Below are 27,500 nucleotides of genomic sequence, written 5' to 3'. Positions count from 1 at the left end.
TGATAGTGGTGGTGATGATGATGATGATAGTGGTGGAGATGATGATGATGATGATAGTGGTGATGATGATGGTGGTGGTGATGATGATGATAATAATGATTATAATAATAATGATGATAGTGGTGGTGATGATGATGATGGTGATAGTGGTGGTGATGATGATGACGATAGTGGTGGTGATGATGATGATGATAGTGGTGGTGATGATGATGATAGTGGTGGTGACGACGATGATGATGATGGTAGTGATGATGATGGTAGTGGTGGTGATGATGATGATGATGGTGGTGGTGATGATGATGGTAGTGATGATGATGATGGTAGTGGTGGTGATGATGATGATGATGGTAGTGGTGGTGATGATGATGATGGTAGTGGTGATGATGGTGATAGTGGTGGTTATGTTGATGATGGTAGTGATGATGATGATGATGATAGTGGTGGTGGTGATGGTGATGATGGTGGTGGTGGTGGTGATGATGACAATAGTGGTGTTAGTGGTGATGATGGTGGTGGTGATGATGATGATAGTGGTGGTGGTGGTGATGATGATAGTGGTGGTGGTGATGATGATGATAGTGGTGTTAATGATGATGATAGTGGTGGTGTTTATGATGATAGTGGTGGTGTTTATGATGATAGTGGTGGTGGTGATGATGATAGTGGTGGTGGTGATGATGGTAGTGGTGGTGGTGATGATAGTGGTGGTGATGATGGTGGTGGTGGTGATGATGATGATAGTGGTGGTGGTGATGATGATGATAGTGGTGGTGGTGGTGATGGTGGTGGTGGTGATGATGATGATAGTGGTGGTGGTGTTTATGATGATAGTGGTGGTGGTGATGATGATAGTGGTGGTGGTGATGATGGTAGTGGTGGTGGTGATGATAGTGGTGGTGATGATGGTGGTGGTGGTGATGATGATGATAGTGGTGGTGGTGATGATGACAATAGTGGTGTTAGTGGTGATGATGGTGGTGGTGATGATGATGATAGTGGTGGTGGTGGTGGTGATGATGGTGGTGGTGGTGATGATGATGATAGTGGTGGTGGTGATGATGATGATAGTGGTGGTGGTGGTGATGGTGGTGGTGGTGATGATGATGATAGTGGTGGTGGTGTTTATGATGATAGTGGTGGTGGTGATGATGATAGTGGTGGTGGTGATGATGGTAGTGGTGGTGGTGATGATAGTGGTGGTGATGATGGTGGTGGTGGTGATGATGATGATAGTGGTGGTGGTGATGATGATGATAGTGGTGGTGGTGGTGATGGTGGTGGTGGTGATGATGATGATAGTGGTGGTGGTGGTGATGATGATTGTGGTGGTGATGGTGATGGTGGTGATGATGATGATAGTGGTGGTGGTGGTGATGATGATTGTGGTGGTGATGGTGATGGTGGTGATGATGATGATAGTGGTGGTGGTGATGATGATTGTGGTGGTGATGGTGGTGGTGGTGATGATGATGATAGTGGTGGTGGTGATGATGATTGTGGTGGTGATGATGATGATAGTGGTGGTGGTGATGATGATGATGATGTGTTTCAGGAACATGATGCACGTGACCTACGAGGAGCGTGACCTGTCCTTCACCGTAGACGGTTACCAAGCCAACCCCAAACTGTCCGTCATTGTCCTTCATCCAAATAGGACATGGGAGAAGGTAACAATGTTTTTATCAGTATTTGTTTAACTGTTTATTTTAATGTATTTGACAGGGACCATGTACAATTAAACTTTAGGAGAGTGCACTTGTTGTAAAACACAAAGGGCCAGTGGTGTGTAGTGGAGGTTATGTGCAGGTATAAGCTGTATACCCAGTTTTGTTTCAGGGGGCATTGGGTAAACTCACTTGTTAATCCCTACTGATGCGTATCAAAGTAGTGTAGTGGAGATATACTACTGATCAATGATGTAGTACAGTAGGGAAATCATTAGCCGGTTGGGTAGGAAAGACATTTCAACTGATGAGATCTACCAGTAATTCTGAAATATGAACACAGAAATACTGGACATTATGAACTCATATTATGGTGGCGATTTGACAAAATTACAATCATGGTCTTGAATTGGACTCGCGTTTTTCTGGTCTCGGTGTTGACTCGATCTCGGACCTCTCGGTCTTGAATCGGTCTCGCTTTAGGTGGTCTCGAACACAACACCAGAAGGTACTGTTGATATCTACTCCCTGTATATCTGTCCAGCTGGTAGGAAGATACTGTTGATATCTACTCCCTGTATATCTGTCCGGCTGGTAGGAAGGTACTGTTGATATCTACTCTCTGTATATCTGTCCAGCTGGTAGGAAGATACTGTTGATATCTACTCTCTGTATATCTGTCCAGCTGGTAGGGAGATACTGTTGATATCTACTCTCTGTATATCTGTCCAGCTGGTAGGAAGATACTGTTGATATCTACTCTCTGTATATCTGTCCAGCTGGTAGGAAGATACTGTTGATATCTACTCTCTGTATATCTGTCCAGCTGGTAGGGAGGTACTGTTGATATCTACTCCCTGTATATCTGTCCAGCTGGTAGGGAGATACTGTTGATATCTACTCCCTGTATATCTGTCCAGCTGGTAGGAAGGTACTGTTGATATCTACTCTCTGTATATCTGTCCAGCTGGTAGGAAGATACTGTTGATATCTACTCTCTGTATATCTGTCCAGCTGGTAGGGAGATACTGTTGATATCTACTCTCTGTATATCTGTCCAGCTGGTAGGAAGATACTGTTGATATCTACTCTCTGTATATCTCTCCAGCTGGTAGGAAGATACTGTTGATATCTACTCTCTGTATATCTGTCCAGCTGGTAGGAAGATACTGTTGATATCTACTCTCTGTATATCTCTCCAGCTGGTAGGAAGATACTGTTGATATCTACTCTCTGTATATCTGTCCAGCTGGTAGGAAGATACTGTTGATATCTACTCCCTGTATATCTGTCCAGCTGGTAGGGAGATACTGTTTATATCTACTCTCTGAAAAATACTAAATATGACCTCTGTGTGATTCTCTCCCCCACCCCTCTCTCTGTCTGTCTGTCTGTCTGTCTGTCTGTCTGTCTGTCTGTCTGTCTGTCTGTCTGTCTGTCTGTCTGTCTGTCTGTCTGTCTGTCTGTCTGTCTGTCTGTCTGTCTGTCTGTCTGTCTGTCTGTCTGTCTGTCTGTCTCTCTCTGTCTCTCTCTCTCTCTGTCTCTCTTCTTTCTCTCTGCTCTCTTTCTCTCTCTCTGTCTCTCTCTCTCTCTCTATCTCTCTCTCTCTCTCTCTCTCTCTCTCTCTCTCTCTCTCTCACACTCTCTATTTCTCTCTCTCTCTCTTTTCTTTCTCTTCTTTCTCTCAATCTCTCCAGATGGGTCGTTGGGAGAATGGGACCCTTTCTCTGATGTTCCCGGTATGGCCCAGGTACAACTATTTTAAATCTTTCTTGTATATGACTGTTACATGTATATGACTTGTCAGTGCTGTTTATATGAATGTTACACTATTCGCGCTGATCCCTATGGACAGGACACTAGTCTAACTCTAACCTGGACAGGACATAGTCTAACCCTAACCCTGGACAGGACACTAGTCTAACCCTAACCCCCTGGACAGGACACTAGTCTAACCCTAACCCCTGGACAGGACACTAGTCTAACCCTAACCCCCTGGACAGGACACTAGTCTAACCCTAACCCCCTGGACAGGACACTAGTCTAACCCTAACCCCTGGACAGGACACTAGTCTAACCCTAACCCCCTGGACAGGACACTAGTCTAACCCTAACCCCTGGACAGAACACTAGTCTAACCCTAACCCCCTGGACAGGACACTAGTCTAACCCTGACCCCCTGGACAGGACACTAGTCTAACCCTAACCCCCTGGACAGGACACTAGTCTAACCCTAACCCCCTGGACAGGACACTAGTCTAACCCTAACCCCCTGGACAGGCACGCTAACCCTAAGCCCCTGGACAGGACACTAGTCTAACCCTAACCCCCTGGACAGGACACTAGTCTAACCCTAACCCCCTGGACAGGACACTAGTCTAACCCTAACCCCCTGGACAGGACACTAGTCTAACCCTAACCCCCTGGACAGGACACTAGTCTAACCCTAACCCCCTGGACAGGACACTAGTCCACATGACAGGTCCATGAGGCAATCTAATAAACAAAATGACTTATATTGTTATATTATGTTATTATGTGTTCAATATAATAATGGAGGATATTGTCTGTGTAAGCAGGCATAACTCGTTATAATGCATTATAATATCTGTCTGAGCAGTTATATCTTGTTATAATGCATTATAAAGTCTTTCTGAGCAGGTATATCTTGTTATAATGCATTATAATGTCTGTCTGAGCAGGTATATCTTGTTATAATGCATTATAATGTCTGTCTGAGCAGGTATATCTTGTTATAATGCATTATAATGTCTGTCTGAGCAGGTATATCTTGTTATAATGCATTGCAATGTCTGTCTGAGTTTGTATATCTTGTTATAATGCATTATAATGTCTGTCTGAGCAGGTATATCTTGTTAAAATGCATTATAATGTCTGTCTGAACAGGTATATCTTGTTATAATGCATTATAATGTGTGTGTGAGCAGGTATAACTCGTGGGGAGACGAGGAGGCTGATGAGAACCACCTGTCTATCGTGACTCTGGAGGAGAAACCCTTCGTCGTCGTTGACAACGTAGACATCCTGACTGGAACCTGCATGAGGAACTCTGTTCCCTGTAGGAAACATGTTAAAGAGTAGGTCTACACCTCTATCACTCGATCACTCGATCACTCGATCACTCGATCACTCGATCACTCTATCACTATCTATCTATCTATCTATCTATCTATCTATCTATCTATCTATCTATCTATCTATCTATCTATCTATCTATCTATCTATCTATCTATCTATCTACTCTATCTACTCTATATATCTCTCTATCTCTCTATCTCTCTATCACTCTATCACTCTATCTATCTACAGTGGCTTGGCATTTTTCAAATTTTTTTGCCTTACAACCTGTTTCCTCTCCTCCTGTCTTATCTCATCTCCCCCTGTCTCATCTCATCTCCTCCTGTCTCATCTCATCTCATCCCCTCTCATCTCATCTCCTCCTGTCTCATCTCATCTCCTCCCCTCTCATCTCATCTCCTCCCCTCTCATCTCATCTGTTTCTCTACGTGCTGTTTGATGGAAAGAAGTACACTTTTATGTGTTGAGAGAAAGGGAGCGAGAAAGAGGGAGAGGGTGACATAGAGAGAGAGAGGGTGAGAGAGAGAGAGAGAGAGGGTGAGAGAGGGTGACAGAGAGGGTGACAGAGAGAGAGAGTGTGAGAGAGAGAGTGAGAGAGAGAGAGAGAGAGAGAGAGAGAGAGAGAGAGAGAGAGAGAGAGAGAGAGAGAGAGAGAGAGAGAGAGAGAGAGAGAGAGAGAGACGGGATAGAGGGCCATCTGATATTTTAATCCTGGTGGCAGCAAGGAAGACTCGGTGCGTGTGTGTGTGTTAAGATACAGTAGTTAGTTGGAGCTCTATTTAAAGTCTAGCAGCATCTGCTCCTCTATCCATGTCTTCATGTGGTTTATTCAGACGGACCACTCACACACTCATTTACTGACAGGAGCAGGGAACACTCATACATACAGACAGGCCCTGATATACACTGACCTGTATGTATGTGTGTGTGTTGCAGTAACTCTACAAAAGACGGAGGTTCCTATATAAAGCAGTGTTGTAAAGGGTTCTGTATCGACATCCTGAAGAAGATCGCCCGGAACGTCAAGTTCACCTTCGACCTCTACCTGGTGACCAACGGAAAACACGGCAAGAAGATCAACAACGTTTGGAACGGCATGGTGGGAGAGGTGAGACACACCCTACCTGTCTGTCTGTCTCTATGTCTGTCTGCCTACCTGCCTGTCTGTTTGTCTGTCTACCTGTCTGTCTGTATGTCTACCTGTCTGCCTCTCTCTCTCTCTCTCTCTCTCTCTCTCTCTCTCTCTCTCTCTCTCTCTCTCTCTCTCTCTCTCTCTCTCTCTGTCTCTCTCCCTACTTCCTTTCCTCTCTGTTAATAGAACTAGCTAGGTAGGTAGGTAGGTAGAGCTATTTGACCATTAACCTTTCTGTGTGTGTATGTGTCTGTTTATAATGTGTGTGTGTGTGTTGTCCAGGTGATTGAAAAGAAGGCAGCGATGGCAGTGGGGTCGTTGACCATCAATGAGGAAAGGTCAGAGGTCATAGACTTCTCTGTCCCCTTCGTGGAGACGGGCATCAGCGTCATGGTCCCCCGTAGCAACGGCACCGTCTCCCCCTCCGCCTTCCTCGGTAATACACATCCTTTTTGTCTGTCTGTCTTTCTGTCTTTCTATCTGTTTTACCATCTCTGTCTGTTTCGCTCTCCCTCTCTCTTCATCTAATCCAGGGATGGTCAACTCCAGTCCTCTCTTTCCCTCTAATCCAGGGATGGTCAACCCCAATCCTCTCTAATCCAGGGATGGTCAACCCCAATCCTCTCTAATCCAGGGATGGTCAACCCCAATCCTCTCTAATCCAGGGATGGTCAACCCCAGACCTCTCTCTCCCTCTAATCCAGGGATGGTCAACCCCAGTCCTCTCTCTCCCTCTAATCCAGGGATGGTCAACCCCAGACCTCTCTCTCCCTCTAATCCAGGGATGGTCAACCCCAGTCCCCTCTAATCCAGGGATGGTCAACCCCAGACCTCTCTCTCCCTCTAATCCAGGGATGGTCAACCCCAATCCTCTCTAATCCAGGGATGGTCAACCCCAGTCCTCTCTAATCCAGGGATGGTCAACCCCAGTCCTCTCTAATCCAGGGATGGTAAACCCCAGTCCTCTCTAATCCAGGGATGGTCAACCCCAGTCCTCTCTAATCCAGGGATGGTCAACCCCAGTCCTCTCTAATCCAGGGATGGTCAACCCCAGTCCTCTCTAATCCAGGGATGGTCAACCCCAGTCCTCTCTAATCCAGGGATGGTCAACCCCAGTCCTCTCTAATCCAGGGATGGTCAACCCCAATCCTCTCTAATCCAGGGATGGTCAACCCCAGTCCTCTCTAATCCAGGGATGGTCAACCCCAGTCCTCTCTAATCCAGGGATAGTCAACCCCAGTCCTCTCTAATCCAGGGATGGTCAACCCCAGTCCTCTCTAATCCAGGGATGGTCAACCCCAGTCCTCTCTAATCCAGGGATGGTCATCCCCAGTCCTCTCTAATCCAGGGATGGTCAACCCCAGTCCTCTCTATTCCAGGGATAGTCAACCCCAGTCCTCTCTAATCCAGGGATGGTCAGTTCCAGTCCTCTCTAATCCAAGGATGGTCAACCCCAGACCTCTCTCTCCCTCTAATCCAGGGATGGTCAACCCCAGACCTCTCTCTCCCTCTAATCCAGGGATGGTAAAACCCAGTCCTCTCTAATCCAGGGATGGTCAACCCCAGTCCTCTCTAATCCAGGGATAGTCAACCCCAGTCCTCTCTAATCCAGGGATGGTCAACCCCAGTCCTCTCTAATCCAGGGATGGTCATCCCCAGTCCTCTCTAATCCAGGGATGGTCAACCCCAGTCCTCTCTATTCCAGGGATAGTCAACCCCAGTCCTCTCTAATCCAGGGATGGTCAGTTCCAGTCCTCTCTAATCCAGGGATGGTCAACCCCAGACGTCTCTCTCCCTCTAATCCAGGGATAGTCAATCCCAGTCCTCTCTAATCCAGGGGTGGTCAGTTCCAGTCCTTGGGGCCTGAATGGGGACACACTTTTTTCCCAAGCCCCTGCTGACACACCTGACTCCAATAATCAATGTTTCATGATCTTCAGTTCAGAATGCAGTTAGTTTAATCAGGTGCGTCAGCTGTATGTCTGAGGGGAAAGTGTGATGCCAATCAGGCCCCAGAGGACTGGAGTTTCCCATGGCTGCTCCTTCACATCCCTGTGTTAGAGGAAGGTCCCAACTCTATCAGCTCTAGTCTTGTTCTGGTTGTCTGAGTAGCAAACAAGTCTTCTTTACTACAGCGGTTTCCCCTGACAATGATGTCATGTTTGGATTAGAATCTGGGTCGTTGTTTCACAATCTATTCATTATTAAAAACAGCACTTTTTTTCAGGTCACTAAAAAAGACATGTCAAAACATCACTTCAACCAATGTTGCCCACATGGTCGTTTCTCCTCCTCTCTTTCTCTCTCCACTCCTCCTCTCCCTGTCTCCTCTCTTCCTCTCCATGTCTCCTCCATTTCTCTCTCCTCTCCTCCTCACTTCCTCTCCATGTATCCTCTCCTCCTCTCCTCTCCATGTCTCCTCTCCTCACTTCCTCTCCATGTCTCCTCTCCTCACTTCCTCTCCATGTCTCCTCTCCTCACTTCCTCTCCATGTCTCCTCTCCTCACTTCCTCTCCATGTCTCCTCTCCTCCCCCTCTCCTCTCCCTCTCCTCTCCTCTCCTCCCCCTCTCCTCTCCCTCTTCTCTCCACTCCTCCCCCTCCTCTCCTCTCACTCTCGTCTCGTCCTCACCTTTTCCCTCTCTTCTCCTCTCCTTCTCCCTCTCCTCTCCTCCACCTCCTCCTCTCCTGCCCGTTGGCAGTGAGACTTTCCGCTCAGAGAAGATCCAAGGGAATAATGAGAAATAAGGAAATGTGCTCAAACTCAAACTTACTGTGACTAACCTCTCTCTCTGTCTCTCACTCCATTCCCTCTCTCTCTCTCTCTCTATCTCTCACTCCATTCACTCACTCTCTCTCTCTCTCTCTCTCTCTCTCTCTCTCACTCCATTCCCTCTCTCTCTCTGTCTGTATCTCTCTCCATTCACTCTCTCTCTCTGTTTATCTCTCTCTCCATTCACTCTCTCTCTATGTCTATCTATCTGCATTCACTCTCTCTCTCTGTCTATCTCTCTCTCCATTCACTCTCTCTCTGTCTATCTCTCTCTCCATTGATTCTCTCTGTCTTCACTCTCTGTTTATCTCTCTCTCTCTTTCTCTCCCTGTGTTTTCATTCTCTTTCTGCCAGTCTCTCTCTTGATATCTTTCTGTCTGTCTTTCTCCTCCCCTCCTCCTCCCCCCTCCCCCTCCATCTCTCTCTGTCTGCTTCATATGGTGTTATAGAGATGAATGATAAGTATGTATCTACATGTGTGACGTCAGAAGCGCTGGTTTTAAAGTGCTGGTGCTGCTGATGGCAATGCTTTACACCAAATAAAGTACTGTCAAATAAAGTAGTTATGAAACTCTCCCTTTCTCTCTCTCTCTTTCTCTCTGTCTCTCTCTCTCTCTCTCTGTGTCTCTCTCTCCCTCTTTCTCTCTCTCTCTCTGTGTGTCTCTCTCTCTCTTCCTTCCTTCCTTCCTTCCTTCCTTCCTTCCTTCCTTCCTTCCTTCCTTCCTTCCTTCCTTCCTTCCTTCCCTCTCTCTCTCCCTTCCTCCCCTTTCTCTCCCCCTCTCCCCTCCTCTCTCTCTCTCAGAGCCCTTCAGTGCGTCTGTGTGGGTTATGATGTTTGTGATGCTACTCCTGGTCACGGCCATCTCTGTCTTCCTGTTTGAGTTTGTCAGTCCACTGGGATTCAACCGCAACTTGGCCCAGGGCAAAGGTACTCTCTCTCTCTCGCTCTCTCTCTCTCTCTCTCTCTCTCTCTCAACACCACTGTTAATCTAATTTGAATCATCACATGCACCGAATACAACAGTTGTAGACTTTACTGTGATATAATAAACCACAAGCCCTTTCTCAATAGCAGAGTTACAAAGTAAGAACATTTGCAAAATAAAATTGAAAATAGTAACCAGGAAGTAATGAGGCCTTATACAAGGAGTACCAGGTAAAAATGAGGCTATATACAGGAGTACCAGGTAGTAATGAGGCTATATACCAGGAGTACCAGGTAGTAATGAGGCTATATACAGGAGTACCAGGTAGTAATGAGGCTATTTTCAGGAGTACCAGGTAGTAATGAGGCTATATAAAGGAGTAACAGGTAGTAATGAGGCTATATACAGGAGTAACAGGTAGTAATGAGGCTATATACCAGGAGTACCAGGTAGTAATGAGGCTATATACCAGGAGTACCAGGTAGTAATGAGGCTATATTCAGGAGTACCAGGTAATAATGAGGCTATATACAGGAGTACCAGGTAGTAATGAGGCTATATACAGGAGTACCAGGTAATAATGAGGCTATATTCCAGAAGTACCAGGTAATAATGAGGCTATATTCCAGGAGTACCAGGTAATAATGAGGCTATATACAGGAGTACCAGGTAGTAATGAGGCTATATACAGGAGTAACAGGTAGTAATGAGGCCATATACAGGAGTACCAGGTAGTAATGAGGCTATATACCAGGAGTACCAGGTAGTGATGAGGCTATATACAGGAGTACCAGGTAGTAATGAGGCTATTATACCAGGAGTGCCATGCAGTAATGAGGCTATATACCAGGAGTACCAGGTAGCAATGAGGCTATATACAGGAGTACCAGGTAGTAATGAGGCTATATACAGGATTACCAGTTAGTAATGAGGCTATCTACAGGAGTAACAGGTAGTAATGAGGCTATATACAGGAGTACCAGGTAGTAATGAGGCTATATACAGGAGTACCAGGTAGTAATGAGGCTATATACAGGAGTAACAGGTAGTATTGAGGCTATATACAGGAGTAACAGGTAGTAAGGAGGCTATATACAGGAGTACCAGGTAGTAATGAGGCTATATACAGGAGTACCAGGTAGTAATGAGGCTATATACAGGAGTACCAGGTAGTAATGAGGCTATATACCAGGAGTGCCAGGTAGTAATGAGGCTATATTCCAGGAGTACCAGGTAGTAATGAGGCTATATACAGGAGTACCAGGGTAGTAATGAGGCTATATACAGGATTACCAGTTAGTAATGAGGCTATCTACAGGAGTAACAGGTAGTAATGAGGCTATATACAGGAGTACCAGGTAGTAATGAGGCTATATACAGGAGTACCAGGTAGTAATGAGGCTATATACAGGAGTAACAGGTAGTATTGAGGGCTATATACAGGAGTAAACAGGTAGTAAGGAGGCTATATACAGGAGTACCAGGTAGTAATGAGGCTATATACAGGAGTACCAGGTAGTAATGAGGCTATATACAAGAGTACCAGGTAGTAATGAGGTTATATACCAGGAGTGCCATGTAGTTATGAGGCTATATACCAGGAGTACCAGGTAGCAATGAGGCTATATACAGGAGTACCAGGTAGTAATGAGGCTATATAAAGGAGTACCAGGTAGTAATTAGGCCTTATACAGGAGTACAGGTAGTAATGAGGCCTTATACAGGAGTACCAGGTAGTAATGAGGTTATATACCAGGAGTGCCATGTAGTAATGAGGCTATATACCAGGAGTACCAGGTAGTAATGAGGCTATATACAGTAGTAACAGGTAGTAATGGGGCTATATACAGGAGTACCAGGTAGTAATGAGGCTATATACAGGAGTACCAGGTAGTAATGAGGCTATATACAGGAGTAACAGGTAGTAATGAGGCTATATACAGGAGTATCAGGTAGGAATGAGGCTATATACAGGAGTAACAGGTAGTAATGAGGCTATATACAGGAGTAACAGGTAGTAATGAGGCTATATACAGGAGTACCAGGTAGTAATGAGGCTATATACAGGAGTAACAGGTAGTAATGAGGCTATATAAAGGAGTACCAGGTAATAATGAGGCTGTATACCAGGTAGTAATGAGGCCTTATACAAGGATTACCAGGTTGTAATGAGGCTATATACAAGGAGTACCAGGTAGTAATGAGGCTATATAAAGGAGTACCAGGTAGTAATTAGGCCTTATACAGGAGTACAGGTAGTAATGAGGCCTTATACAGGAGTACCAGGTAGTAATGAGGTTATATACCAGGAGTGCCATGTAGTAATGAGGCTATATACCAGGAGTACCAGGTAGTAATGAGGCTATATACAGGAGTAACAGGTAGTAATGGGGCTATATACAGGAGTACCAGGTAGTAATGAGGCTATATACAGGAGTACCAGGTAGTAATGAGGCTATATACAGGAGTAACAGGTAGTAATGAGGCTATATACAGGAGTATCAGGTAGGAATGAGGCTATATACAGGAGTAACAGGTAGTAATGAGGCTATATACAGGAGTAACAGGTAGTAATGAGGCTATATACAGGAGTACCAGGTAGTAATGAGGCTATATACAGGAGTAACAGGTAGTAATGAGGCTATATAAAGGAGTACCAGGTAATAATGAGGCTGTATACCAGGTAGTAATGAGGCCTTATACAAGGATTACCAGGTTGTAATGAGGCTATATACAAGGAGTACCAGGTAGTAATGAGGCTATATACAGGAGTAACAGGTAGTATTGAGGCTATATACAGGAGTAACAGGTAGTAAGGAGGCTATATACAGGAGTACCAGGTAGTAATGAGGCTATATACAGGAGTACCAGGTAGTAATGAGGCTATATACAGGAGTACCAGGTAGTAATGAGGTTATATACCAGGAGTGCCATGTAGTAATGAGGCTATATACCAGGAGTACCAGGTAGCAATGAGGCTATATACAGGAGTACCAGGTAGTAATGAGGCTATATAAAGGAGTACCAGGTAGTAATGAGGTCTTATACAGGAGTACAGGTAGTAATGAGGCCTTATACAGGAGTACCAGGTAGTAATGAGGCCTTATACAAGGAGTTCCATGTAGTAATGAGGCTATATACAAGGAGTACCAGGTAGTAATGAGGCCTTTTACAGGTGTACCAGGTAGTAATGAGGTTATATACCAGGAGTGCCATGTAGTAATGAGGCTATATACCAGGAGTACCAGGTAGCAATGGGGCTATATACAGGAGTAACAGGTAGTAATGGGGCTATATACAGGAGTAACAGGTCGTAAGGAGGCTATATACAGGAGTACCAGGTAGTAATGAGGCTATATACAGGAGTACCAGGTAGTAATGAGGCTATATACAGGAGTACCAGGTAGTAATGAGGTTATATACCAGGAGTGCCATGTAGTTATGAGGCTATATACCAGGAGTACCAGGTAGCAATGAGGCTATATACAGGAGTACCAGGTAGTAATGAGGCTATATAAAGGAGTACCAGGTAGTAATTAGGCCTTATACAGGAGTACAGGTAGTAATGAGGCCTTATACAGGAGTACCAGGTAGTAATGAGGTTATATACCAGGAGTGCCATGTAGTAATGAGGCTATATACCAGGAGTACCAGGTAGTAATGAGGCTATATACAGGAGTAACTGGTAGTAATGGGGCTATATACAGGAGTACCAGGTAGTAATGAGGCTATATACAGGAGTACCAGGTAGTAATGAGGCTATATACAGGAGTAACAGGTAGTAATGAGGCTATATACAGGAGTACCAGGTAGGAATGAGGCTATATACAGGAGTAACAGGTAGTAATGAGGCTATATACAGGAGTAACAGGTAGTAATGAGGCTATATACAGAGTACCAGGTAGTAATGAGGCTATATACAGGAGTAACAGGTAGTAATGAGGCTATATAAAGGGATACCAGGTAATAATGAGGATGTATACCAGGTAGTAATGAGGCCTTATACAAGGATTACCAGGTTGTAATGAGGCTATATACAAGGAGTACCATGTAGTAATGAGGCTATATACAGGAGTAACAGGTAGTATTGAGGCTATATACAGGAGTAACAGGTAGTAAGGAGGCTATATACAGGAGTACCAGGTAGTAATGAGGTTATATACCAGGAGTGCCATGTAGTAATGAGGCTATATACCAGGAGTACCAGGTAGCAATGAGGCTATATACAGGAGTACCAGGTAGTAATGAGGCTATATAAAGGAGTACCAGGTAGTAATGAGGTCTTATACAGGAGTACAGGTAGTAATGAGGCCTTATACAGGAGTACCAGGTAGTAATGAGGCCTTGTACAAGGAGTTCCATGTAGTAATGAGGCTATATACAAGGAGTACCAGGTAGTAATGAGGCCTTTTACAGGTGTACCAGGTAGTAATGAGGTTATATACCAGGAGTGCCATGTAGTAATGAGGCTATATACCAGGAGTACCAGGTAGTAATGAGGCTATATACAGGAGTACCAGGTAGTAATGAGGCTATATACCAGGAGTACCAGGTAGTAATGAGGCTATATACCAGGAGTACCAGGTAATAATGAGGCTATATACAGGAGTACCAGGTAGTAATGAGGCTATATACAGGAGTAACAGGTAGTAATGAGGCTATATACAGGAGTACCAGGTAGGAATGAGGCTATATACAGGAGTAACAGGTAGTATTGAGGCTATATACAGGATTACCAGGTAGTAATGAGGCTATATACAGGAGTAACAGGTAGTAATGAGGCTATATACATGAGTACCAGGTAGTAATGAGGCTATATACAGGAGTACCAGGTAGTAATGAGGCTATATACAGGAGTAGCAGGTAGTAATGAGGCTATATACAGGAGTACCAGGTAGTAATGAGGCTATATACAGGAGTAACAGGTAGTAATGAGGCTATATAAAGGAGTACCAGGTAATAATGAGGCTGTATACCAGGTAGTATTGAGGCCTTATACAAGGAATACCAGGTTGTAATGAGGATATATACAAGGAGTACCAGGTGGTAATGAGGCCTTATACAGGAGTACCAGGTAGTAATGAGGCCTTATACAGGAGTACCAGGTAGTAATGAGGCCTTATACAGGAGTACCAGGTAGTAATGAGGCTATATACAGGAGTACCAGGTAGTAATGAGGTTATATACCAGGAGTGCCATGTAGTAATGAGACTATATACCAGGATTACCAGGTAGGAATGAGGCTATATACAGGAGTACCAGGTAGTAATGAGGCCTTATACAGGAGTACCAGGTAGTAATGAGGCCTTATACAAGGAGTACCAGGTAGTAATGAGGCTATATACAAGGAGTACCAGGTAGTAATGAGGCCTTTTACAGGAGTACCAGGTAGTAATGAGGTTATATACCAGGAGCGCCATGTAGTAATGAGGCTATATACTAGGAGTACCAGGTAGTAATGAGGCTATATACAGGAGTACCAGGTAATAATGAGGCCTTATACAGGAGTACAAGGTAGTAATGAGGCCTTATACCAGTTGGTCTACACTGCTGCCATTCCACAGATCTGTTACCTTCCCTCTCCTGGTTTAACACCCTTTCCTCTCTCTTCCTCTCTGACCCCCTTTCTCCCTGCCTCTCTCTCTCTCTCTCTCCTGCATTTTCTCTCCCCCAGACCCGCACGGTCCGTCGTTCACTGTTGGTAAGGCAGTGTGGCTGCTGTGGGGTCTAGTGTTCAACAACTCTGTTCCGGTTCAGAACCCTAAAGGCACCACCAGTAAGTTCATAGTGTCGGTGTGGGCCTTCTTCGCTGTCATCTTCCTGGCCTCTTACACAGCCAACCTGGCTGCCTTCATGATCCAGGAGGAGTTTGTAGACCAGGTCACGGGACTGTCTGACAACAAGGTAAAGGACTGTGTCTGTCTGTGTGTGTTTGACAGACAGAGACACAAAGGCCTGTCCCAGTGCATCATGGTCATGTTTCGTCTCTGTCCTTTGTGTCTCTCTTGCTTTATGTGTGTATGTGTATGTCAGTGTGTCAGTGTGTGTGTGTGTGTGTGTGTGTGTGTGTGTGTGTGTGTGTGTGTGTGTGTGTGTGTGTGTGTGTGTGTGTGTGTGTGTGTGTGTGTGTGTGTGTGTGTGTGTGTGTGTGTGTGTGTGTGTGTGTGTGTGTGAGTAGAGGTGTGTGTGTGTGTAGATGTGTAGGTGTGTGTGTGTGTGTGTGTGTGTATTGTATTGTTTCCAGCAGTGTTCTTCTCCCTCATTCATCATGCCACATGTTGTTAGTCTGTCTAGCCAATCACAGCCAAGTGTCAGTCTGTCTGCCTAGCCAATCACAACCAAGCGTCAGTCATTCAGGCTAGCCAATCAAAGCCAAGCATCAGTCTGTCAGGCTAACCAGTAACAGCCAAGAGTCAGTCAGTCTGTCCTGGTCTAGGGATCAACAACAGCCAGGAGAGAGAGGTATCAGCAGAAAGACATGATTCTGCAGTGGCAGACACATTTATCTCACCTAGTTTCCGTTCTGATCCTGTTGACCTCATGTTAACATGTTCCTTTTTACATCATTGATGATGTGTTGTTTCTAGTGTCGAGTGTTGTGTTTTTATTGGTCTTATTGCTATTGGCTGGAGCAAATCATATTTAATTAAGTAATATCTAATAGCCTTATCTCTCCTCTACCTCTCTCTCCTCCCCCTCTCTCCCCCTCTCTCTCCCCCCTCTCGCTCTCTCTACCCCTCTCTCTCCACCCCCTCTCTCTCCCCCCTCTCTCTCTACCCCTCGCTCTCTCTCCCCCCTCTCCCTCTCTACCCCCTCTCTCTCCCCCTCTCCCCCCCTCTCTCTCTCACCCCCTCTCTCCCCCCCTCTCTCTCTCTCCCCCCTCTCTCGCCCCCCCTCTCCCCTCTCTCTCGCCCCCTCTCTCTCTCCCCCCTCTCCCCTCATCTCTCTGCCCCCCTCTCTCTCCCCCTCCCCCCTCTCCCCCCCTCTCTCTCTCTCTCCCCCCTCTCTCTCTCTCTCTCCACCCTCCTCCGCCTCTCCAGTTCCAGAACCCGTATGCATACTCCCCTCCGTTCCGTTTTGGGACGGTTCCTAATGGTTCAACAGAGAGGAACATCAGGAAGAATTACCCCGACATGCACGAGTACCTGGTGAAGTATCACCAGGGAGGAGTACAGGATGCACTGGTCAGCCTCAAAGCAGGGTACGACACACACCCTGACCCCTGACTCTGACCCCTAACCCTGACCCTTAACCCCTAACCCTGACCCCTAAGCCCTAACCCCTAAACACTAGTCTATAGGTTGTCCTCCCAGCTGGAGAGGTTTATGTGGTGTTTAGAGGTTAGTCTATAGGTTCTCCTCCCAGCTGGAGAGGTTTATGTGGTGTTTAGAGGTTAGTCTATAGGTTCTCCTCCCAGCTGGAGAGGTTTATGTGGTGTGTAGAGGTTAGTCTATAGGTTCTCCTCCCAGCTGGAGAGGTTTATGTGGTGTTTAGAGGTTAGTCTATAGGTTCTCCTCCCAGCTGGAGAGGTTTATGTGGTGTTTAGAGGTTAGTCTATAGGTTCTCCTCCCAGCTGGAGAGGTTTATGTGGTGTTTAGAGGTTAGTCTATAGGTTCTCCTCCCAGCTGGAGAGGTTTATGTGGTGTTTAGAGGTTAGTCTATAGGTTGTCCTCCCAGCTGGAGAGGTTTATGTGGTGTTTAGAGGTTAGTCTATAGGTTGTCCTCCCAGCTGGAGAGGTTTATGTGGTGTTTAGAGGTTAGTCTATAGGTTGTCCTCCCAGCTGGAGAGGTTTATGTGGTGTTTAGAGGTTAGTCTATAGGTTGTCCTCCCAGCTGGAGAGGTTTATGTGGTGTTTAGAGGTTAGTCTATAGGTTGTCCTCCCAGCTGGAGAGGTTTATGTGGTGTGTAGAGGTTAGTCTATAGGTTGTCCTCCCAGCTGGAGAGGTTTATGTGGTGTTTAGAGGTTAGTCTATAGGTTGTCCTCCCAGCTGGAGAGGTTTATGTGGTGTTTAGAGGTTAGTCTATAGGTTGTCCTCCCAGCTGGAGAGGTTTATGTGGTGTTTAGAGGTTAGTCTATAGGTTGTCCTCCCAGCTGGAGAGGTTTATGTGGTGTTTAGAGGTTAGTCTATAGGTTGTCCTCCCAGCTGGAGAGGTTTATGTGGTGTTTAGAGGTTAGTCTATAGGTTGTCCTCCCAGCTGGAGAGGTTTATGTGGTGTTTAGAGGTTAGTCTATAGGTTGTCCTCCCAGCTGGAGAGGTTTATGTGGTGTTTAGAGGTTAGTCTATAGGTTGTCCTCCCAGCTGGAGAGGTTTATGTGGTGTTTAGAGGTTAGTCTATAGGTTGTCCTCCCAGCTGGAGAGGTTTATGTGGTGTTTAGAGGTTAGTCTATAGGTTGTCCTCCCAGCTGGAGAGGTTTATGTGGTGTTTAGAGGTTAGTCTATAGGTTGTCCTCCCAGCTGGAGAGGTTTATGTGGTGTTTAGAGGTTAGTCTATAGGTTGTCCTCCCAGCTGGAGATGTTTATGTGTCACAAAATCCTTCGTTGTGTTGCAGGGAAGACCAAAATGCAGCGGAGTTGTGGATACTCATAGGTTAGTCTCCACCCTCGGCGTCGCCCACTTCGGTGGCGCCGATAGCTGCGCCAGGCAGACGGGCCCCTCGGGCTGGGCCGGAGGACAGGAGGGCCCCTCGGGCTGGGCCGGAGGACAGGAGGGCCCCTCGGGCTGGGCCGGGGACAGGAGGGCCCTCGGGCTGGGCCGGAGGACAGGAGGGCCCCTCGGGCTGGGCCGGATGGGCCGGAGGACAGGAGGGCCCCTCGGGCTGGCCGGAGGACAGGAGGGCCCCTCGGGCTGGGCCGGATGGGCCGGAGGACAGGAGGGCCCCTCGGGCTGGGCCGGAGGGCAGTCGGGCCACTCTGGCAGCTCGGGGCAGTCGGGCCACTCTGGCAGCTCGGGGCAGTCGGGCCACTCTGGCAGCTCGGGGCAGTCGGGCCACTCTGGCAGCTCGGGGCAGTCGGGCCACTCTGGCAGCTCGGGGCAGTCGGGCCACTCTGGCAGCTCGGGGCAGTCGGGCCACTCTGGCAGCTTCTGACTAGCGGGCGGCTCTGGCGGCTTCTGACTGGCGGGCGGCTCTGGCGACGTACGATTGGCGGGCGGCTCTGGCGACGTACGACTGGCGGGCGGCTCTGGCGACGTACGACTGGCGGGCGGCTCTGGCGACGTACGACTGGCGGGCGGCTCTGGCGACGTACGACTGGCGGGCGGCTCTGGCGACGTACGACTGGCGGGCGGCTCTGGCGACGTACGACTGGCGGGCGGCTCTGGCGACGTACGACTGGCGGGCGGCTCTGGCGACGTACGACTGGCGGGCGGCTCTGGCGACGTACGACTGGCGGTCAGCTCTGGCGACTGTTGACTGGCGGTCAGCTCTGGCGACTGTTGACTGGCGAGGCTGGGCTGACGCACTAGACTCCTGATGCGTGGGGCTGGTACTGGACGTGCCAGCCTGGAGACACGCACCTCCATGCTAGTGCGTCTAGCGGGAAACACCGGCCCGAAAGGGCGCACTGGCGGTCTTGAGCGCAGTGTTGGCATCACCCCTTCCGGCTCGATGCCTACTTCGCCCTGGCACATGCGGGGCGCTGGTACCTTGCCTACCGGCCTGAAAATCCCAGGCCTCACCACAGCCCCAACCCCAAAGCACGGGACCTGTCCAGTCTGCCCTACAAGGGTACGGGGAGATGGCCTGGGGCTGTAATCTCGCCCCGCCAAATAGCCCTTGTGCCCCCCCCTAAAAAATTATTGGGGCTGCCTCTCGGGTTCTACCTGCCTCCCAGGCAGGTTGTCACAGTGGACCCGCAACTGCTCCCATGTCCAGTCAATCCTCTCCGTCAACACCTCCAGCGACCAGGAATCCATCACCTCCCGAGCGCGCTGCTTCCAACATTCCTCCCTCACTTGCCTCTGTCCTCTTCTCTGCTGCTTGGTCCTTTGGTGGTGGGTAGTTCTGTCAACTGTTGACTGGCGGGCAGCTCTGACGACTGTTGACTGGCGGGCAGCTCTGGCGACTGTTGACTGGCGGGCAGCTCTGGTGACTGTTGACTGGCGGAGAGGTTATGTGGTGTTTAGAGGTTAGTCTATAGGTTGTCCTCCCAGCTGGAGAGGTTTATGTGGTGTTTAGAGGTTAGTCTATAGGTTGTCCTCCCAGCTGGAGAGGTTTATGTGGTGTTTAGAGGTTAGTCTATAGGTTCTCCTCCCAGCTGGAGAGGTTTATGTGGTGTTTAGAGGTTAGTCTATAGGTTGTCCTCCCAGCTGGAGAGGTTTATGTGGTGTTTAGAGGTTAGTCTATAGGTTGTCCTCCCAGCTGGAGAGGTTTATGTGGTGTTTAGAGGTTAGTCTATAGGTTGTCCTCCCAGCTGGAGAGGTTTATGTGGTGTTTAGAGGTTAGTCTATAGGTTGTCCTCCCAGCTGGAGAGGTTTATGTGGTGTTTAGAGGTTAGTCTATAGGTTCTCCTCCCAGCTGGAGAGGTTTATGTGGTGTTTAGAGGTTAGTCTATAGGTTGTCCTCCCAGCTGGAGAGGTTTATGTGGTGTTTAGAGGTTAGTCTATAGGTTGTCCTCCCAGCTGGAGAGGTTTATGTGGTGTTTAGAGGTTAGTCTATAGGTTCTCCTCCCAGCTGGAGAGGTTTATGTGGTGTTTAGAGGTTAGTCTATAGGTTCTCCTCCCAGCTGGAGAGGTTTATGTGGTGTTTAGAGGTTAGTCTATAGGTTGTCTGCTCTGTAAACCAGGAGTCTAGTTCTGGTCTTGATGTGGCGGTCCTCATAGACACTTTTCCGATAAGGCTCCACTGGCACAGCTTTAGGCGGTGGTGTATTTCCACGTCAGTGTCGGCTTTGGAGGAGAAAAGGATTGCCAAGGTAGGGAAAGTGGTCCACGTGTTCAGGAGTGGTATTGTCAACATGTATTGCTGGGGCTGGTGTATTTTTGTCAGGCGGTGGTTGGTGAACTCCCCTGTAGCTAATTTAGTAGAGCATAGCCCTTGCAAACGCCAGGGTTATCGGTTCAATTCCCATGGGGGGACCAGTATGAAAGAAGTATGAAAATGTGTGCTCTCACTAGTGTAAGTATCTCTGGATAAGAGCATCTGCTAAATGACTAAAAACTGAAGGATTTGGGTCATTTTTATGTGTAGGACCAGACCCAGGAACATGTGTGCCTTGGCGGAAGCATCCAGGATGCACTGAAGGTCCTCTTCTCAGTGGGCAGGGATGGCGTTATCATCTGCATTACTGGACCTCCACAACGGAAGTGTTGGTGGTTTTTGCTCTTGGCCTTTGAATCTGTTCAGGTTGAAGAGTCTGTTCCGTACGGGATTTGGACTCCCCGAGGCAGATTTTCACCTTTGAGTTGGAGGAATGGCAGCGATGAAAATTGAAAACAGGGTGGGTGCAATGATACAGCCCTGTTTTAACTCCAGTGTCCAACTTGAAGGGTTCCGTTTCAGCACCACTGTTCCTGAACACCGTAGCTGACGTATTGTCATGCAGCAGTCCCAGTATTATGGTGAATTTGTCAGGATAGAATCAGAGGCACGATGGTTCACAGAGTCAAAGGCTATAAAGGCCTGGTTTCTATAAAGACCTTGGGTCTATAAAGACCTTGGGTCTATAAAGGCCTTGTGTCTATAAAGGCCTGGTGTCTATGAAGGCCTGGTGTCTATAAAGGCCTGGCGTCTATAAAGGCCTGGCGTCTATAAAGGCCTGGTGTCTATAAAGGCCTTGTACAGTGGTTGATTTTGCTCCTGCCGTTTTTCCTGCAGTTGTCGTGCTGTGAAGATCCTGTCCTCTGGTTGGGGGGAAAAGCCACACTGAGATTCTGGGAGGATTTCTTCTGACAGGGGAAAGGAGTCGGTTGGCCAGTATGAGGGCCTGTGTTTTCCTGGTGGTGGACAGGAGGGAGATATAGTTCCCACAGTCTGCTTTGTCCCATTTGTAAACAATTAGGGTGTCCCTGAGTTCTGCAGGCATTTCCTCCTAATCCCAGATCTTCAGGAGCAGGGCATGTATGTGTTGTAGGAGCACTGGTCCATCTTACTTCTGGATTTCCGCTGGAATCTCATCTGGCCGTTGTTATTCCTCATCTAAAGGATGGCATCTTGCACCTCCTGCAGGCTAGTTGGTTCTCCCATGTCCTCCTGCAGGCTAGTTGGTTCTCCCATGTCCTCCTGCAGGCTAGGTGGTTCTCCCATGTCCTCGTGCATGCTAGGTGGTTATCCCATGTCCTCCTGCAGGCTGGGTGGTTCTCCCATGTCCTCCTGCAGGCTGGGTGGTTCTCCCATGTCCTCCTGCAGGCTGGGTGGTTCTCCCATGTCCTCCTGCAGGCTGGGTGGTTCTCCCATGTCCTCCTGCAGGCTAGGTGGTTCTTCCATGTCCTCCTGCAGTAGGGGGTTGTCCCATGTCCTCCTTTGTGGGTCGCTGAGGGATGTGGTCAGTATCAATTGTTGTGCTTCTGTTGAGGAGCTCCTCAAAGTGCTCTTTCCACTGGGATTGGATTGATTTGTCATGCTTCATTAGCTTTTGCCCATCTTTGGAGTGAAGGGGGTTTAGGCCATGATACTGGGCCTTCGTGGCGTCGAAGAAGCTTCTGGAGTCGGCCAGCTGCTGGATCTCCAGGGCCTTTTCTGTTCACCATGTGTTTTTTTAGTTCCCTCACCGGGCGTTGGACATCTGCCTTCGCTGTGGTTGGAGCTTCTCTTTTGGCCCTGCAGTTGATATAGTTTTTCCAGGCACAAAAGGTTCCCCGCTTGGTGTCAATGAGCTGTTCAATTTCTGAGGCATTCTTATCAGACCAGTCCTTTTGGGTCTTACAGTCGGTGGGGTCGTCCTTTTGGGTCTTACAGTCGGTGGGGTCGTCCTTTTGGGTCTTACAGTCGGTGGGGTCCTTGTCCTTTTGGGTCTTACAGTCGGTGGGGTCCTTGTCCTTTTGGGTCTTACAGTCGGTGGGGTCCTTGTCCTTTTGGGTCTTACAGTCGGTGGGGTCCTTGTCCTTTTGGGTCTTACAGTCGGTGGGGTCCTTGTCCTTTTGGGTCTTACAGTCGGTGGGGTCCTTGTCCTTTTGGGTCTTACAGTCGGTGGGGTCCTTGTCCTTTTGGGTCTTACAGTCGGTGGGGTCCTTGTCCTTTTGGGTCTTACAGTCGGTGGGGTCGTCCTTTTGGGTCTTATAGTCAAGGTTGTCCTTGCAGGTGTTGAGGATGGTGGACTTGATCATGCTCCAGTGTGTTTCAATCTCCTCAGGTTATTTTCTGGGTTCTGCACCGAGAGCAGCCTGGAGGTGTTGCCGTTTTCTGTTATTTTGTCGGACGAGCGTGTTGGTGATGGTGAGACCATGTTCTACACATTTACTGAGCAGAATAACTCCATTCGAGTTTCTATGGCCAACTCCTTCCTTCCCAATTGTGACTCTCAAAAGACTGTGGTTCCAACTGACCCAGGCATTAAAATCCCCAAGTAGATTTATCTTGTCTTCTTGGAATTTGTCTCAGAATTCCATCCAGGTCAGCATAGAAGGTCTCCTTAAAGACATACTCCTGAACTTAGAATTTTTTAAACCTCCCGCTTTTGGCTGGATGTGTCAATATGTAGTTTATACATGCATAATCTAAGAGCAGAATTACTGTTTTACCTCAATTAGCCATGAGATCCCTAGTTTGAAAGAGACTGTTTTCAGAAAAATGTGATGTGCCATTTTCCCTAAATGTTCCACAACGTGGGCCTGCCCCCTAGCAATTTGAATTCTAAACAATGAGCTTCAGCCCCTTGCCATTTGAGTGACAGCTAGCAAGACGCACACACGGCAGAGCGAGCGAGAGCAATGACGTGGTGGATATGTCTGGCACGTATGTGACGTAGTACGCAATTTACGGGGACCACTTTTGGCTCGCGAGCCACTACTTTCAGAACTATTAGCTACAAAGTATACAGAAGTACCGGAGAATCTCTGTTTAACTTCATCCTGTGAGTCAAAGGGTTGGACGCGTAACAGTTACTATGGTTACGTTCACACAACCAGCAAAACTGTAGCCATTTGATTGTTTGCAAAGCACAAAACGGATGGTCATAAAGGCGTTTGTCGAAGTGGCCGATGAGTCCATTGTTAATCCCCCCACTCCAGGGACCCTTGGTTCACCAGCCAGCTTTCCTTTCAAGAAAAGGGTCTATCTGCCTTTCCTCTCCTACAGGTGCTCGTCATCGGCCAGTCGAGTTTCAGAGAGTGCAGCCGAAGGTCGATGTGAAATCTCCTCAGCTCTCTGCCGTCTTTCAGATCCCTTGTCCGTTAGCGTTCCAGGCTGTTTATTTGGAGTCTGGAATGTAGAATGTAGATGTAGAACATTTTTGCAGAATATGAAATTGTTTATTTCTTGTAGTTTCCGACCGTGAAGAGGTGAACCCACTGGACACACACACACACACACACACACACACACACACACACACACACACACACACACACACACACACACACACACACACACACACACACACACACACACACACACACACACACACACACACACCTGTCCCTAGAAGACGTGAAACACACTGAAACCTTCAGTACCAGTCAAAAGTTTGGACACACCTACTCATTCAAGGGATTTTTCTTAATTTGTTTTCTATTTTCTACATTGTAGACATTTTTTAAACTATGAAATAACACATATGGAATCATGTAGTAACAAAAAAAGTGTTCATCTAAGTTTTGATTATTCAATGTAGCCACCCTTTGCCTTGATGACAGCTTTGTACACTCTTGGCATTCTCTCAACCAGCTTCACCTGGAATGCTTTTCCAACATATTGAAGGAGTTCCCACATATGCTGAGCACTTGTTGGCTGCTTTTCCACTCTGCGGTCCAACTCATCCCAAACCATCTCATTTGTGTTGAGGTCAGGAGATTGTGGAGGCCAGGTCATCTGATGCAGCACTCCATCACTCTCCTTCTTGGTCAAATAGTCCTGACACAGCCTGGAGGTGTGTTGGGTCATTGTCCTGTTGAAAAACAAATGATAGTTCCACTAAGCGCAAACCAAATGGGATGGCGTATCGCTGCAGAATGCTGTGATAGCCATGCTGGATAAGTGTGCCTTGAATTCTAAATAAATAAGTCACAGACAGTCTCACCAGCAAAGCTCCCCTACACTATCATACCTCCTCCTCTATGCTTCACAGTGGCAATTTCATCTGTGTGTCTTGTTACAGTAAACTGAGTTTATATTTCCTCTGTGTGTTTTGTTACAGTAAACGGAGTTTATATTTCCTCTGTGTGTTTTGTTACAGTAAACTGAGTTTATTTTTCCTCTGTGTGTTTTGTTACAGTAAACTGAGTTTATTTTTCCTCTGTGTGTTTTGTTACAGTACACTGAGATTATATTTCCTCTGTGTGTCTTGTTACAGTAAACTGAGTTTATATTTCCTCTGTGTGTTTTGTTACAGTAAACTGGATGCCTTCATCTATGATGCTGCTGTGTTGAACTACGCGGCTGGCAGAGACGATGGCTGTAAGCTGGTCACCATTGGCAGCGGGTACATCTTTGCCACCACCGGCTATGGCATCGCTCTGCAGAAAGGGTCGCACTGGAAACGACAGGTGGACTTGGCTATACTGGCCATCATAGGAGATGGTAGGACACTCCTCTCCTCTCCTCTCTCCTCTACTATCCTTTCCTTTCCTTTCCTCTCTCCTCTGCTATCCTCTCCTCTCTCCTCTCCTTCTCCTGTCCTCTCTCCTTTCCTGTCCTCTCCTCTCTTCTCTTCTCCTCTCTTCTCCTCTCTTCTCCTATCCTATCCTATTCTCTCCTTTCCTTTCATTTCCTATCCTCTCCTCTCCTCGGCTTTCCTCTGCTCTCATCTCCTCTTCTCTCCTCCCCTCCTTTCCTCCTTTCCTTTCCTCTCCTTTCCCCTCTCCACTCTTCTCCTCTCTTCTCTTCTCCTCTCCTTTCCTTTCCTCTGCTCTGCTCTCCTCTCCTCCCCTCTACCATATTTAACCCTTCTATATCACTGTCCTCTCCTCTCTCACCCAATTCTGTATTTCTATACTGTATATGTGGTTATTTATATATATGTAAATACATGTATATGTAAATATGGCTATATGTGAACAGGGTTATATGTAAACAGGGTTATATGTAAATAGGGTTATATGTAAATAGGGTTGTATGTAAATAGGGTTATTTGTAAATAGGGGTGTATGTAAATAGGGTTATATGTAAATAGGGGTGTATGTAAATAGAGATGTATGTAAATAGGGGTGTATGTAAATAGGGCTATATGTAAATAGGGTTGTATGTAAATAGAGTTGTATGTAAATAGGGTTGTATGTAAATAGGGTTCTATGTAAATTACTGCTTTCTTCCTTGCATGCTTATTTCTGTTTGTTATTTCATCTGTCTTTTCTACTGCATACTGTTACACTTCTGTTAGCCAAGTCCAAGAGAGGAGAAGTTGCAAGTAAGCATTTCACTGTATTGTCTACACCTCGCTGTATGTGGTCCTCTCCTTTCGTCTGCTCTCCTCTCCTTTCCTCTGCTCTCCTTTACTCTCCTTTACTCTACTTTCCTCTTCTCCTTTCCTCTCCTCCTCTTCTCCTCTCCTCCCTCTTTCCTCTCCTCTCCTTTCTTCTGCTCTCCTCTTCTCCCTCTCCATTCCTCTGCTCTCCTATCCTTTCATCTGCTCTCCTTTCCTTTCCTTTCCTCTTCCTCTGCTCTCCTCTCCTTTCCTCTGCTCTCCTTTCCTTTCCTTTCCTCTGCTCTCTTCTCCTTTCCTTTCCACTGCTTTCCTCTCCTTTCCTCTGCTATCCTTTCCTTTCCTCTCCTGTCCTTTCCTTTCCTCTGCTCACCTCTCCTTTCCTCTCCTTTCCTTTCCTTTCCTTTCCTTTCCTCTCATTTACTCTCCTGTCCTGTCCTTTCCTCTCCTTTCCTTTCCACTACTTTCCTTCCTCTCCTCTCCTCCCTCTTTCCTCTCCCTCTCCATTCCTCTGCTCGGCTCGGCTCGGCTCTCCCCTTCTCTTCTTTTCTCATCTTCTCTCCTTTCCTCTTCTCTTGTTGTTTGAATATCCTACCATCTCTTCTCAGCGCTCTACATATCCTACACTCTCTTCTCATCTCTCTACATATCCTACACTCTCTTCTCGTCTCTCTACATATCCTACACTCTTCTCATCTCTCTTCATATCCTACACTCTCTTCTCATCTCTCTTCTTGTCTCTCTTCATATCCTACACTCTGTTCTCGTCTCTCTTCATATCCTACACTCTGTTCTCGTCTCTCTTCATATCCTACACTCTCTTCTCATCTCTCTTCTTGTCTCTCTTCATATCCTACACTCTCTTCTCATCTCTCTTCTTGTCTCTCTTCATATCCTACACTCTCTTCTCATCTCTCTTCTTGTCTCTCTTCATATCCTACACTCTCTTCTCATCTCTCTTCTTGTCTCTCTTCATATCCTACACTCTCTTCTCATCTCTCTTCTTGTCTCTCTTCATATCCTACACTCTCTTCTTATCTCTCTTCTTGTCTCTCTTCATATCCTACACTCTCTTCTCATCTCTCTACATTTACGTTAGTCATTTAGCAGACGCTCTTATCCAGAGCCACTTACAGTTAGCTCACTCATTCTCATTCAGGAGAGAGTGAGGAGAGGAGAGAGGGATGAGAGGAGGTGAGGAGAGTGGGATGAGAGGAGGTGAGGAGAGTGGGATGAGAGAAGGTGAGGAGAGTGGGATGAGAGGAGGTGAGGAGAGTGGGATGAGAGGAGGAGAGGGAGGAGAGGAGGTGAGGAGACTGGGATGAGAGGAGGAGAGAGGGATGAAAGGAGGAGAGGAGAGAGGGATGAGAGGAGGAGAGGAGAGAGGGATGAG

At 47.2% G+C, this 27,500-nt stretch overlaps 1 protein-coding gene across 1 annotated transcript in view; it reads left to right on the top strand.

Moving 5' to 3' along the window:
• The window catches only part of LOC106563992 (glutamate receptor ionotropic, NMDA 2A), an 85,408-nt gene that overhangs the window by 19,305 nt on the left and 38,603 nt on the right, over positions 1–27,500 (top strand). Inside the window, exons 2-10 of the mRNA XM_082967848.1 lie at positions 1,553–1,667; positions 3,362–3,414; positions 4,613–4,762; positions 5,700–5,871; positions 6,178–6,331; positions 9,469–9,594; positions 15,267–15,496; positions 16,633–16,793; positions 25,079–25,266. Of these exons, the coding sequence (XP_082823974.1) occupies positions 1,553–1,667; positions 3,362–3,414; positions 4,613–4,762; positions 5,700–5,871; positions 6,178–6,331; positions 9,469–9,594; positions 15,267–15,496; positions 16,633–16,793; positions 25,079–25,266 (1,349 nt within the window). The remainder of the gene's footprint in view (positions 1–1,552; positions 1,668–3,361; positions 3,415–4,612; positions 4,763–5,699; positions 5,872–6,177; positions 6,332–9,468; positions 9,595–15,266; positions 15,497–16,632; positions 16,794–25,078; positions 25,267–27,500) is intronic.

This window comes from Salmo salar, chromosome 02 (genome assembly GCF_965601325.2).
Source record: "Salmo salar chromosome 02, fSalSal1, whole genome shotgun sequence".
In the NCBI taxonomy this organism is placed as follows: domain Eukaryota; kingdom Metazoa; phylum Chordata; class Actinopteri; order Salmoniformes; family Salmonidae; genus Salmo; species Salmo salar.
Note: the sequence above shows the minus strand (reverse complement) of the source record. Positions and strands in the feature narration are given on the sequence as shown.